The sequence below is a fragment of the Ranitomeya variabilis genome, chromosome 4, assembly GCF_051348905.1.
Source record: "Ranitomeya variabilis isolate aRanVar5 chromosome 4, aRanVar5.hap1, whole genome shotgun sequence".
Lineage (NCBI taxonomy): Eukaryota > Metazoa > Chordata > Amphibia > Anura > Dendrobatidae > Ranitomeya > Ranitomeya variabilis.
The window spans coordinates 203,123,451-203,138,550 of NC_135235.1; the positions used below are offsets into that span (position 1 = coordinate 203,123,451).

The window sequence follows — 15,100 nt, forward strand, 5'->3', positions numbered from 1 at the left end:
TAAGCCTGTGAAGGAGGCAATCTGGCTACTTAGTTTAGAGATCCTATGCTCCAAACAAATTAAAAGAACATCTAAATCGCACATTGGATCTTGAGATGAAAGATGAAAATCTGTTCTGGTGTAAATTGAGTACTCTTTTGAAAACAGAATGACGTCATCGATGATCAGTGGAAATCAAAAGTCATCAACCCCTTGACGGAAGGATTGTAAATCACACCTAAAATGTAGTTACAGTAAAGTTACAGTAGGATCAAATGTGCCTGAATTTCAACACTTGTGGAGAGTGACATGCCAATGTGAGGAGACTTAAGCCTTGCAATGCTCCTCTGGGAAATTAAATATACAAATTGCCTCTTCAGAGAGGAAGAGGACTAGGACTACTACTTCCAATGTGCGGCTCTGGAGATCCAGTCCTCTTCCTCTCTGAAGAGGCAATTTGCATAACACAGAGACTAATAACGTGAGTAGTGTTTATGGCCTCCATGTGCCTGGATGCGCTCCTGATGACAAGGTGCAGGATTTAGTTCTAGTCCTGGATGACAGAGACCCTGGACAATCTGTGGTGTTAATAGCGGTATTGGATACACCAATACAGTTTGTCCCAGAAGATCACTTGGGCCAGTAAACAGCGTCAATGCCTTTGTCATCCAGGAACCACTTACGCACCTTGGCCAGCTGAAGCTGGGTATAGTCCTGCACCAGAAGGAACCCATGGCCATGGGTTGGTGTCCTTCTGAGCGAATACTGGTTCGGCTGCTGAGTTTGTGCCCTTTTGAGCTAATACTCGTCTGGCTGCTGGGTTGGTGCCCTTCTGAGCGAATACTCGTCTGGCTGCTGGGTTGGTGCCATTCTGAGCGAATACTCGTCTGGCTGCTGGGTTGGTGCCCTTCTGAGCGAATACTGGTCTGACTGCCGAGTTGGTGCCCTTCTGAGCTAATACTGGTTTGACTGCTGGGTTGGTGCCCTTCTGAGCTAATACTGGTTTGACTGCTGGGTTGGTGCCCTTCTGAGCTAATACTGGTCTGGCTGCTGGGTTGGTGCCCTTTTGAGCGAATACTGGTCTGGCTGCTGGGTTGGTGCCCTTCTGAGAGAATATTCATCTGGTAGCTGGGTTGGTGCCCTTTTGAGCGAATACTGGTCCGGCTGCTGGGTTGGTGCCCTTCTGAGCGAATACTGGTCCGGCTGCTGGGTTGGTGCCCTTTTGAGCGAATACTGGTCCGGCTGCTGGGTTGGTGCCCTTTTAAGCGAATACTGGTCCGGCTGCTGGGCTGGTGCCCTTCTGAGCGAATACTGGTATGGCTGCTGGGTTGGTGCCCTTTTGAGCGAATACTGGTCCGCCTGCTGGGTTGGTGCCCTTCTGAGCAAATACTAGTCCGGCTGTTGGGTTGGTGCCCTTTTGAGCAAATACTAGTCCGGCTGCTGGGTTGGTGCCCTTCTATGGCCTTGTCCAGTTCTCTTCACGTAGAGGCCCATGTCATGGTATTTGCTCCATGTTCTTGAGACTGTCCTGGGGGAAAAGGCAATCCTTCTTGTGACATGCCCATATGGATGTGCCATCCTGGATGTGCTGAATTACCAATACTGCATTAATGGGTTGCAGGTACCTCTTTATGCTAATCGGTAAAAGGCAAAACTAGACAAGAACTAGTCTGGAGGAATGGCGAGAGAAGAATTGTTTGTGACCACCACAATTTTTTGGGTGTCATTCCTGTGCACCTCTTATCACTTTCATTTGCACCAAAGCCGCTGAAATTGATTCACATTCACTTATATTTCAGAACTGCACAGATCGATATCGCTGAAGTTTAACCATCTTGGCTTATACTATGATGTGCAATTGTTTCCTTCATATTTTTAAAACCAAGTACATTTACATCTAGTGAGTCCACAGAGTAAAGAAATGTGCAGAATATGTATGATCCATTGTAATGGCAGTACTCCGTTTCCCTCTTGTTGACATAGGACAGGTGTGGTTTAAGTGTTATATTCAGATTTCAGGGGGAATTTCATTCCTTTTATTTGGCACGGTCTCAAAAGCATCATTGTTTTGGAAGAACTTGTTTGAAAAGCGACGGGAACTGACAAAAGTTTACGCGATTGGATTTTACTGTTGAATGCCCTTTGTTGTGGAGTGAGTGAAAAGTAAAAATATCCGTCAAATAGTTCACAGGACACATAATAAATTCTCAATTCACTGCAAATCAGTTCCTCTATAACGGCACGATTGGGGAAACAGCGCACACAATGGGGCTTGTGCCGCTCACTGACTAAGCTCAGTTAATAGAGAGATTGCAGAAGTTGGAAGCCAGACAGCAACCTCTGGTCCCCGGTGACAGGGAACCACTTTCTCTGCCAGGCCGAGCCGCTGTAGAAAAATACTCAAAAAGCAGAAGTGCAACCTGTATCTCAACTCACTCTCTCCTAAAGTGCACCTGAGCCTATTAAGGTGTGTCACTCCCAACCCTCTCACTAATAACAGATACAAAAGGATTGTGTTATTGCAATGTGCAAGTGCGTGCCAGATCTGGTCTACATGGATGGATGGACTTTTTATTAAATATGTTTGCAAGGCTAAAATAGGAAATGGCTGCAGCATAGGATTTCATATTAAACGCTATTAAAAGGCAGTTCTGGGGGGAAACCACATGCAAATGAAGCCGAGCATCTGGAGGGTGGCTGATATTGTGGTAGGAATGGGGGTTGTAATACATGAGGTATGTTGTTGCGTTTACAGAGAGCGACCGTCCTGCGCTACGCAGGCAGCCCATTGATGTGAAAGGACATTTCATGATGCTTGATTTCTCCAGGGGTCGAGCTGCAGGGAAAAGAAACACTTACAGGGGTTTTCTGGTTTTAGAAAACTCATGTCCCCGGTAGCGGTTTAAAAAAAAAAAAAAAAAAAAAGTAATACTGAACTTTACTCACCCTCCCCAGGTCCAGGGATAAGTCTCTGCCGCTGCTCCATGTCTGTGATTGTCTGCAGTGCTGATGTCATGTTGACAGCACTGCAGACAATCGGTAAGATCGAGAGCTCCTGCTGGCTACTTGGGAAGATTCACTAAGCTCAGTTATTGGCTGCAGCTCTGTCAACATGATGTCAATGATGCATACAATAAAAGACACAAAGAGCAGAGGTGGAAAGTCAATGCTGGACCCGGGAAGAGTGAGTAAATCCCAGTTTGTATTTTTTTTTTTTTTTAAAGGGGTTATCTGGGATTTTGACACTGGTGGCTTATCCTTAGGATAGGTCATCAATGTCTGGTCGGTAGGGGTGCAACACCCGGCACCCCTTGCCAATCAGCTGCTCCCGGTGTTGGAGGTGGCCGCAACTGCTCAGTTACGACAGCAGCTCCGTCGACTGCACATTCATCCCCTATTCAAATCAATAGGGGCGGATGTGTAGTACCTGGCCACGGCCAATATTTTGTCGATGGCTTTGTGCACCTCTGGCAGACGCTGGGAACAACTGATTGGCAGGGGTGCCCATAGACATTGACGACCTATCCGGTCTTTACAAAAACTGAAGGTGAGCAACAGAGGTTATCCGAAACCAGAATACCTCTCTAAGGCTCCGTACACATTAGATAAAAAGAAAATTGTTCAAACCCAACAATTTTGTCAAGACTGTTTAACCATCTAATATTTATGTTTATGCCGACTGACAATTATATCAGGGAACATAAGGATCCGGTGGACGGCGATCAATCAATCACAGATCCTTTTGCCAGGCCACTGCCAGTTCATTCTGGCAGAGACTTTCTCATACAGCCGACCTGTCCAGATAGTTGTCAGCCAAAGGATGGTTCAGTTGACATCAATTTTAAGTGTGTGGTCACCTTTACTACCAAGTTCCTCTCTCAGATTACAGCTGAGGGGTCTCAGCAGGGGGACACTATCCTGGAGACTCCTCTGAAAAAAGCAAGGACTGTCTACAGGAGAGAACCCCATTGATCTCCAGTGCACATCAGCTGATTGTTTTCTTATGTATCCACCACTGATAACAGCGGAATGTTTGATTCTTGTTGCCGTGGCTACAAGGGAAGTAAAGGTAAACATGTAAATAGAGTGTGAGTTGAAATAAATCAAACCTTGTCATTCTCTATGCACATGACGGCACCTGCTATGGGGTTTGTCTTCACACTTATTGGTGAAGATTTATTAAAACTGATGAATAGGAAAAATTAGAGAAGTTACTCGCGTCAACATGTCATTCTTAAAAGCCGGAATCTGATTGTAACACTTTTTCTTTGCACCAGTTTTAAGAAATGTGTCCCTTTGTGCTTCTGCCGAGAACACCATCTCTTCAGCCCATGAAGATGCAAGTTTCCTAACACTAAACACAAAAACGAACAGGACCTTATCCCACATAAAGGGAATCTATCCTCTGAAAATTAACAATCATAAATCAGGTTTTTGTGCATTTTTTAAAATTTTGGCAAGTTTTCCTATATCACAATGATTATTAAAAAACAAACAAACAAACAAAAACTAGTAACATTGTAATTTTCACACTGGCTAATGGGGTTTATTTCCTGTCCTTTCAGGACGAGTTTCCAGCAGATTCCTTATCATCAGAGGCAGGATTACACTGAGAGGTCACACCTCTATAAACAGCTGATAACTCAATATCCACCAATCACATTAGGCAATTTAGCAGTTCCCCGTTACCTCCTCCTTTCATAATGTCATTGTCACATGCTTCAATACAATGTATTCATTGTATTCAATGCTTCAATACAATTAATGTACATGTGTTGTTTCCTGAAACAACAGGAAGTTAAAGTCTAAAAAAAGAGCCCCAGTGGCCGGTGTGAGAATTGCAAGATTTCTATTGTTGATTTCTAACACAAATTTGGATATTGGGAAAAAAAAAACATACCCAAAAATGTAAAAAAACAAAAAAAAAACAAACAAACCCTCATTTAATGCAAAAAAACACATTTAATCAATAGGAAATTTTCTGATGAATGCTTCCCTTTAAGCAATTGTTTATTTTCACTATTCGCCTCTTACCTCAGATTTCATATATGCAGCTACCCCCTTGGCAGCTCCAATGATCACATAGGGGACTCGGTCTCCGAGGTTCGGGGCGCTGCCTGCATCTCTCTTTCGCATTCTGTACAAACAATACCAGACAGTACAGTCAGAAGAAAGTGGGGTAACAACTAGCAAACACGTAAGATCCATATAACCCCAGAAAAAAGAAAAATTGTCCTAAGTTTTAACTCCTTCATCCATTATCCTAAGTCTTAACTCCTTCATCCATTCACCAAATTTTTTTCTTCCTTTTCTTCCAAAAGTCGTAACTCTTATTTTTTCTGCAATCTAGGTTTGTTTTTTTGCAGGAAGAGTTTAAACTCTTTTTTTTTTTTTTTTTTTACCGTATTTCTTAGTCCCCATAGGGGACTTAAAGCTGCGATCATCTGCAATTATGTCACGGACGCCTTGGTGGGAGCATGTTATGACACGCGCCCCTATCGGCGCATGTTAACAGGTTAAAAACATGGAAAGAGTAATGTGTGGGGAAAGATGCAGGCTTAGTGTGTGAGCCTGTAACAAATCCAGGGAGATGACATATGAGGCAAATATACATCATATGTCATGAGCGGGTTAAAGGGATGGTAACCTTTGCAACCATTTAGTTTACTATTATAACATACCTGCATTGAAAAGTGTCGAAACTTTACAAAAAATTTCTTGATTTTATTTCACGTGCAGCTCCTATGCAGCCCAATGTGCCTCCATGGTAACAGACTACATATGAACCCTATGTAGTCTTATTCTGCTATCTACCTGTCCCTTACTTCTTGCTTTCAAATGTACGCTAGAAAGAAAGGCACATATATATAAGAGAGCATTACTGCAGGACCTGACTACACACGGTCTTGTCTGTAGTCTGAAACCATAGAGACACATAGGAGCTGTATGCACAAAACTATAGATTTTATTTTTCAATTAAGAATACATGCAAAATTGCATCCTTTTCCATTTTGGATGCATAGGGAAAAATAGTAAATAAATAAATGTGTGTAAATATATATATATATATATATATATATATATATATATATATATACGCACATATATCTATACAGACATATATATATCTACTACACTGTGTTCCAAATTATTCTGCACAAAGAGTTTAGGAGTGATAAGGGTAGAATTTTTTTGTTTGTCATTTAAACTCATTGATGGTGATGTGTGTCAGGGCTCTTTATATCACTGAAAGCAATTGCAGATACCTGTGCACATTAGTTTGGCAGGTGTGTCCAAATAAAGGCAAGACTACTTAAGAAGGCTGTTCCACATTATTAAGCAGCCTACATTTTTTGCCAAAATGGGAAAGAAAAGATGTGTCGGCTGCTGAGAAGCAACAAATTGTGGAGTATTTAGGTCAAGGCATGACTACAATCAACATTGCCAAGACACTTCATCGTGATCATCGCACAATCAAGAAGTATGTAGCTGATTCCCAGCACACACGTGTGCGGCTGATAAGGAAAAATTGAGGACTCTTTCCAACAGGCAATTGCGTAAGGTTAAAAGAGCAGCTGCAAAAATGCCTTGTCATAGCAGCAGACAAGTTTTTGAAGCTGCTGGTGCCTCCAACGTCCCCAGAACAAGATGCAGGGTCCTTCAGAGTTTTGCAGCTGTGCATAAGCCATCCTGTCGACCACCTCTATCCACTGCACACAAGTAGAAACGGCTCCAGTGGGCCAAACGATACATGAAGACTGACTTCCAAACTGTTTTGTTCACCGATGAGTGCCGTGCAACGCTCGATGGTCCAGATGGATGGAGTGGAGGATGGCTGGTTGATGGACACACCATGAAAACACGGCTAAGGCGCCAACAAGGAGGAGATGGAGTAATGTTTTGGGCTGGAATCATGGGGAGAGAGATTGTCGGCCCCTTTATGATCCCTGAAGGGGTAAAGATGAACTCCATAGTCTATGTGGAGTTTCTAAAACAACACTTCCTGCCATGGTTCAAAAGGAAGAACCGTGCTTTCCGCAGCAAGATCATTTTCATGCATGATAATGCACCGTCTCATGCTGCAAAAAACACATCTGCATCTCTGGCTGCTATGGGCATAAAAGAGGACAAACTTATGGTGTGGCCACCATCTTCCCCTGGCCTCCACCCCATTGAGAACCTCTGGAGCATCATCAAAAGGAGTGTCTATGATTGCAGGAGGCAGTTCACATCTAAGCAACAGCTCTGGGAGGGTATTCTGTCCACATGCAAAACAATTGAAGCAGAAACCATCCAAAAACTGACAAATTCAATGGATGAGAGAGTTCAGAAGCTTCTTTCGAACAAGGGGTCCTATGTGCAAATGTAACATCACCTAGAATAAAGTTTTCACTTGAAAACTGTTTGATTTCATTTTGTAATAAGCTGATAATGCTTATAACTTCACAATTGACCTTTTTTTTTGTTCAAAATAAAAAAAAAAGGTTGAAAACTCTGCTGTGCATAATAATTCGGAACATGCATTTTGAGTGTTTATTTTTTTTTTAAAAGATACTGTTTTCATAGGCAGTTTGTTCCCAAACATTGCAATTATACTAGAATAGTAGATGACTGGAAAATAACAATGACTGCAATTCAGATAGGTAATTTAGAGAAAATATGAGGAAATATTATTTGCATAATAATTTGGAACACAGTGTATATAATTGTCTAAGGGGTACTTCTGTCTGTCTGTCTGTCTCGGATATTCATTGGTCGCGGCCTCTGTCTGTCACGGAAATCCAACTCGCTGATTGGTAGTGCAGCTCATCCAGGATGGCACAACAATGTGAGCTGTGGCAAGAAGGTTTGCTGTGTCTGTCAGCGTAGTGTCCAGAGGCTGGAGGCGCTACCAGGAGACAGGCCAGTACACCAGGAGACGTGGAGGGGGCCGTAGGAGGGAAACAACCCAGCAGCAGGACCGCTACCTCCGGCTTTGTGCAAGGAGGAACAGGAGAAGCACTGCCAGAGCCCTGCAAAATGACCTCCAGCAGGCCACAAATGTGCATGTATCTGCACAAACGGTTAGAAACCAACTCCATGAGGATGGTCTGAGTGCCCGATGTCCACAGATGGGGGTTGTGCTCACAGCCCAACACTGCGCAGGACGCTTGGCATTTGCGACAGAACACCAGGGTTGGCAAATTCGCCACTGGCGCCCTGTGCTGTCATGTGACAGACGTGAGAGTCTGGAGACACCGTGGAGAGCGATCTGCTGCCTGCAACATCCTTCAGCATGACCTGTTTGGCAGTGGGTAATGGTGTGGGGTGGCATTTCTTTGGAGGGCCGCACAGCCCTCCATGTGCTTGCCAGAGGTAGCCTGACTGCCATTAGGTACCGAGATGAGATCCTCAGACCCCTTGTGAGAACATATGATGGTGCGGTTGGCCCTGGGTTCCTCCTTATGCAGGACAATGCCAGACCTCATGTGGCTGGAGTGTGTCAGCAGTTCCTGCAAGATGAAGGCATTGAAGCTATGGACTGGCCCGCCCATTCCCCAGACCTGAATCCGATTGAACACATCTGGGACATCATGTCTCGCTCCATCCACCAACGTCACGTTGCACCAGACTGTCCAGGAGTTGGCGGATGCTTTAGTCCAGGTCTGGGAAGAGATCCTTCAGGAGACCATCCGCCGCCTCATCAGGAGCATGCCCAGGCGTTGTACAGTAGGGAGGTCATACAGGCACGTGGAGGCCACACACACTACTGAGCATCATTTCCTTGTTTTGAGGCATTTCCACTGAAGTTGGATCAGCCTGCAATTTGATTTTCCACTTTGATTTTGAGTATCGTTCCAAATCCAGACCTCCATGGGATATTAGTTGTGATTTACATTGATGATTTTTATGTTTTATTGTTCTCAACACATTCCACTATGCAATGAATAAAGATTTACAAGTGGAATATTTCATTCAGTGATATCCAGGATGTGGCATTTTAGTGTTCCCTTTATTTTTTTGAGCAATATATATATATGTGTGTGTGTGTATCTACTATATAATTGTCTAAGGGGTACTTCCGTCTGTCTGTCTGTCTCGGATATTCATTGGTCGCGGCCTCTGTCTGTCACGGAAATCCAACTCGCTGATTGGTCGTGGCAAAACAGCCACGACTAATCAGCGACAGGCACAGTCCGGCACCAAAATGGCCGCTCCTTCCTCCCCACAGTCAGTGCCGGCAACATACTCCCCTCCAGTTCAGTGCTCACACAGGGTTAATGCCAGCGGTAACGAACCGCGTTATGCCGCGGTGTAACGCACTCCATTAACGCTGCTATTAACCCTGTGTGACCAAATTTTTACTATTGATGCAGCCTATGCAACATCAATAGTAAAAAGATCTAATGTTAAAAATAATAATAAAAAAAAATCATTATATACTCACCTTCCGCCGCCTTTTCCCCCTCCTCACGACGCTCCGGTGACCGCTCCATGCAAGCGGCAGGTTCCGGTGCTAAGGATGGTATGCGACAAGGACCTGCCATGACGCCACGGTCATGTGACCGCGAAGTCATCACAGGTCCTGCGCTCATACCAACCCTGGGACCGGAAGCTGCCGCGTGCACCGCACACAGGGCCAGGACTTCAACGGGCCTTCGGAAGGTGAGTATATGTTTATTTTAAGCCTGTATACTACGTGGCTGGGCAATATACTACGTGGCTGGGCAATATACTACGTGACTGGGCAATATACTACGTGACTGGGCAATATACTACGTGGCTGGGCAATATACTCCGTGGCTGGGCAATATACTATGTGGCTGGGCAATATACTACGTGGCTGGGCAATATACTACGTGGCTGGGCAATATACTACGTGGCTGGGCAATATACTACGTGGCTGGGCAATATACTACGTGGCTGGGCAATATACTACGTCGCTGGACAATATACTACGTGGCTGGGCAATATACTACGTGACTGGGCAATATACTCCGTGGCTGGGCAATATACTACGTGGCTGGGCAATATACTACGTGGCTGGGCAATATACTACGTGGCTGGGCAATATACTTCGTGGCTGGGCAATATACTTCGTGGCTGGGCAATATACTACGTGGCTGGGCAATATACTACGTGGCTGGGCAATATACTACGTGGCTGGGCAATATACTTCGTGGCTGGGCAATATACTACGTGACTGGGCAATATACTACGTGGCTGGGCAATATACTACGTGGCTGGGCAATATACTACGTGGCTGGGCAATATACTACGTGGCTGGGCAATATACTACGTGACTGGGCAATATACTACGTGGCTGGGCAATATACTACGTGGCTGGGCAATATACTACGTGGCTGGCAATATATTATGTAGCTGGGCAATATACTACGTGGCTGGCAATATATTATGTGGCTGGGCAATATACTACGTGGCTGGGCAAAATACTACGTGGCTGGGCAATATATTATGTGGCTGGGCAATATACTACGTGGCTGGGCAATATACTAAGTGGACACGCATATTCTAGAATACCAGATGCGTTAGAATCGGGCCACCATCTAGTATATATATATATATACGGTACATACAAACATATTGAAATTGCCGAGTTTAATTGGTAACTGGAATATTCAGGCCCACGATATAAAAATAAAAAATAAAAAAAAATTAATTAATGGGAAATCAGAAAAAAATAATTTCAGTCACAACATTGCTGGCCCAGTATTGCGGGGGGTTTTCTGTAACTGTTTTGTCTGGTAAAAGCTTACATTAGGGGTGGAACATATGTGAAACCATGACATATGTAGTGAATTCACCAGGCACTGTGTTCGCTGCTCTGGCAAGATGGATGCCCAAGGGAACCTGTCAACGGCTGCTAGCACCAGTCAGCGGAGCGCAAAGCATCATGACTTGGTGGTCTCCACCCACACAGAAGTTACGGAGGTGGGTGGGAAAGGAAAGGTGCATAAGGTACTTGCCACTACGGAGGGGGCTGAGACACCTGGTCAGCCTCGGCTGAGGACTCTTGCTCAGCAATGTGGAAACCATAGAAATGAACAGGAAAAGCAAGCAATTTCCTCCATCTCTTTGGGGAGGCCCCGCTTAACTGCAGGAGTAATCGGCTGCTGGAACAGTAGTCATTTCTGTACTTTTATATTAGTACTGTACAAAATGATTAAGCAGCTGTGGGAAATAAATGCTGACAGTTTTAGAATTATTTCAAAAATAGAAGAATTAATAATTTATTTTTTATTAACAATAATAATAATTTTTATTTATATAGCGCCAACATATTCCGCAGCGCTTTACAACTTATAGAGGGGACTTGTACAGACAATAGACATTACAGCATAACAGAAATCACAGTTCAAAACAGATACCAGGAGGAATGAGGGCCCTGCTCGCAAGCTTACAACCTATGAGGAAAAGGGGAGACACGAGAGGTGGATGGTAACAATTGCTTTAGTTATTTGGACCAGCCATAGTGTAAGGCTCGGGTGTTCATGTAAAGCTGCATGAACCAGTTAACTGCCTAACTATGTAGCAGTACAGACACAGAGGGCTATTAACTGCATAAAGTGTATGAGAACATGATGCGAGGAACCTGATTATGGTTTTTTTTTTGTTGTTTTTTTTTTTTTTAATAGGCCACACAGGGATAGTTAGGTTAATGCGTTGAGGCGGTAGGCCAATCTGAACAAATGAGTTTTTAGGGCACGCTTAAAACTGTGGGGATTGGGGATTAATCGTATTAACCTAGGTAGTGCATTCCAAAGAATCGGCGCAGCACGTGTAAAGTCTTGGAGACGGGAGTGGGAGGTTCTGATTATTGAGGATGCATTAACAAAATGTAAAGTGAATGGATAAAAAAAGAGAAACCTAATTAAACTCTTGCGTGACCGCCCGTTGTCTTCATCACTTCTTCTCGTCACTTGTACACAGTTTTTGAAGAAAGTTGTTCCAAACTTCTTGGAGACTGACCCCAGATCTTCTATGGATGTCATGTGTACAAATCCTTCATGGACAGACTTTTCTGTAGATGGGTGAAGCTGTATCCCACTAGTTGCTGCCAGTTCTGAGTTGATGGCACTGCTGGACATCTTCCAATTTCAAAGGGAAGTAATCATGTACACTGTGTCTGTCATCTGCTGCACTAAGCTCCACTGAACGACCTCTACATGTTGGTGTCCACAATGCTGAGAAATACAGGCTGATACGTATCCATCATGTAATCTCATCAGAGAGGCGTCTGATTGTCTCCAGAATTATTCTGCAGCAGGGCAATGACCCCAAATATCCAGCCAATGTCATTAGGAACCATGATCGAAAGATGAACAAGGAGTCCTGGAAGTGATAATACGGCCTCCACAGAGCCCTGATCTCACATCATCCAGTCTGTCTGGGATTACATGAAGAAACAGAAGGATCTACACAAGTGACATCCACAGAAGATCTGCGGTTAGTTCTCCAAGATGTTAGGAACAACCTCCCTGCCGAGTATCTTCAAAAACGTAGTAAAATGAAAAAAGTAGAACAAAAAAAATAGAACAAAAAAAATATTTATTTATTTAGATACGTAAAACCTAAAAAAAAAATCGAATGGTAGAATGCCATATGTCGTGTCGGTTTCATTCTCTGCCACATTTGGTTGTGCTGCAGGTGAGATGATCTGGATAGAAAGTCTCCACCGCCTCTGGTTGACAATACCAACTTCACGCGGTCACCAGAGCACGCTAATTCTGAAATCAGCTTTTTACTCAAGGGGAATTATTGTAAAAATACTACAAGAGGTGCACACATGGACCACAGACAGTGGTGGAGCAGAAAGAGCAGATGTGCCCACCGCTCTTGTAGAGAGTGATGGAACAGGATGAGCATGGGTGACCACCGCTACTGTAGAGAGTGATGGAGCAGAATGAACATGTGACCACCGTTACTGTAGAGAGTGATGGAGCAGAAAGAGTATGTGTGACCACCGCTACTGTAGAGAGTGATGGAGCAGAATGAACGTGTGACCACCGCTACTGTAGAGAGTGATGGAGCAGGATGAGCATGGGTGACCACCGCTACTGTAGAGAGTGATGGAGCAGGATGAGCATGGGTGACCACCGCTACTGTAGAGAGTGATGGAGCAGGATGAGCATGGGTGACCACCGCTACTGTAGAGAGTGATGGAGCAGAAAGATTATGTGTGACCACCGCTACAGTAGAGAGTGATGGAGCAGAATGAACGTGTGACCACCGCTACTGTAGAGAGTGATGGAGCAGGATGAGCATGGGTGACCGCCGCTCTTGTAGACAGTGATGGAGCAGAATGAACATGAGTGACCACCGCTCTTGTAGACAGTGATGGAACAGGATGAGCAAGGGGGACCACCGCTCTTGTAGACAGTGATGGAGCAGAACGAGCATGTGTGACCACCGCTGTAGCCAGTGAATAGAACAGTGTCAGCACATATTCATTAAGACCTACAAAAGGCAAAAAAAGGAGGCAGTATTGCATCTCGCAGGTGCTTTCCTCCCCCAGAAAATCATTTTGGATCCCAAACCCAAATGTAGACAGTAGCCTATTTCTGGCTATGGATTATTTGGATTTATGGATTATGCACTCACTGTGCTTACATGGGACGTCAGCAATAGCTACTGCCACCTACTGGTCAGTGTATCACGAAGTTAAGGAAACACTAATTGGATAACTATATGAATTAACGGTGAGTGAAGAAATGACAGCTCATTCTAAACAAGAAGACAGTTGGTTTTCTAATAACTTATCTAAAAAAAAAAATATATAAAAAAAAAAAAAACAAAACTGCTGAGTTCACAAGTAACTGAAGATCGGAATTGGGCAATGAGTGTCCGGCACCCAGTGGGGCCACAGGAAGTTAGTGTGATATTTTTTTCACACCACTTCTCCCCACCTCCTCCTTCCACACCAGCTGCTCAGGGTGGGACAAGCTATTTCTGTGTTTCCCCTCGGTCGCGGATCAGCGCCACAACCTGCCCTCTTATTATTATTTTTTTATTTAAAGGAGGTGGAAGATTATAGTTCTTCAGTGACGGTGGAAACTTCGGTATCAGTAAATAGGAAATTTACAATGTGAGATGTTTGGGTTCTTTTATAGCCGCTAGTAATGCTATAAGGCCCCCCGGTGTCATGTCTTACCTCTCCGCCAGCTCCACGTGAGCCTGTTTTCCAGCATACTCATCTGCGGTACGCGTCAGCTCCTTGGTGATAACCAGTTGCGAGATGTCTATACGATTGCAGAGCAGATCGGAGATCACGTCCTTGGCGTGTTCGACAGCTCCCATGGGATCTCTACAAGTTTAAGAAAGGAAAAAAAAAAAAAAAGATTAAAGAGACTAAAAACAATAGGTAAAATGAGTGTAAAGCACCCCTTACACATTAGACTAAGGTGGGCTGCAACTGCCGATATTGTTGGGATCGGCCGAGACTGTAATGTGGCCAAATGATTGTTGGGTGATACGTCGATCAGAAAATTCTCTTAAGATATGTGCACGCGACGTCTTTTATGCCAGCAGACCCCCTGAGGTTTTCCTAGGCGAAACCACTTGCGATCTTTTTCCTGAGGAGTCTCTGGTGCCCTTTCTCTACTGTTTAAACTACAACTATAGAGTTTCCGAATCTTAAAAGAAATTACAAAAGAGAGTGAACATGCGTCGATTTTACATGTTTTTACATTGTTGTGCATTATGTTCACTTTTGGCGGCGCTTTTTCAGGCGGGTTACTAAAGGCGCTGTGTGCACTTTCCCTTAGGATATTTACACACTGAGTTTTTTTTGCAGAGTTTTTGAAGTGGAAGCAGAGAGGAAACTCCAAGTTTTTCAGGAGTTTTGTATTTTGGAGAGTTTCTACTCATTTGTTGCTCCGTAAACTCAGCAAGAAAAAAAAAAACTTTGTACATACCCTTATTAAATGTACCCCTTTTGTGTGCGAATCGAAAGCAATGGAAACATGAGTACACGTCAGACGGCAAAATCTAAAATGAATGGCATGTGTGCATTAAAAAAACAAACGAAAATAAAAACATCCCTTTAATTGATCAAAACATATATTGAACACTTTTTATCAGTGCAATAAACAGAACTTGCAATGGTCGGTGTGGTAATAAA

At 44.0% G+C, this 15,100-nt stretch overlaps 1 protein-coding gene across 2 annotated transcripts in view; it reads right to left on the reverse strand.

The window, feature by feature from the left end:
* Window positions 1-15,100, reverse strand: part of POLD1 (DNA polymerase delta 1, catalytic subunit) — a 128,278-nt gene that overhangs the window by 23,512 nt on the left and 89,666 nt on the right. For both annotated transcript variants that reach the window (XM_077259682.1, XM_077259684.1), the window contains exons 21-22: window positions 14,132-14,284; window positions 5,014-5,116 (exon numbers count right to left, since the gene is read on the reverse strand). In XM_077259682.1, coding sequence (XP_077115797.1) covers window positions 5,014-5,116; window positions 14,132-14,284 — 256 coding nt within the window. The remainder of the gene's footprint in view (window positions 1-5,013; window positions 5,117-14,131; window positions 14,285-15,100) is intronic.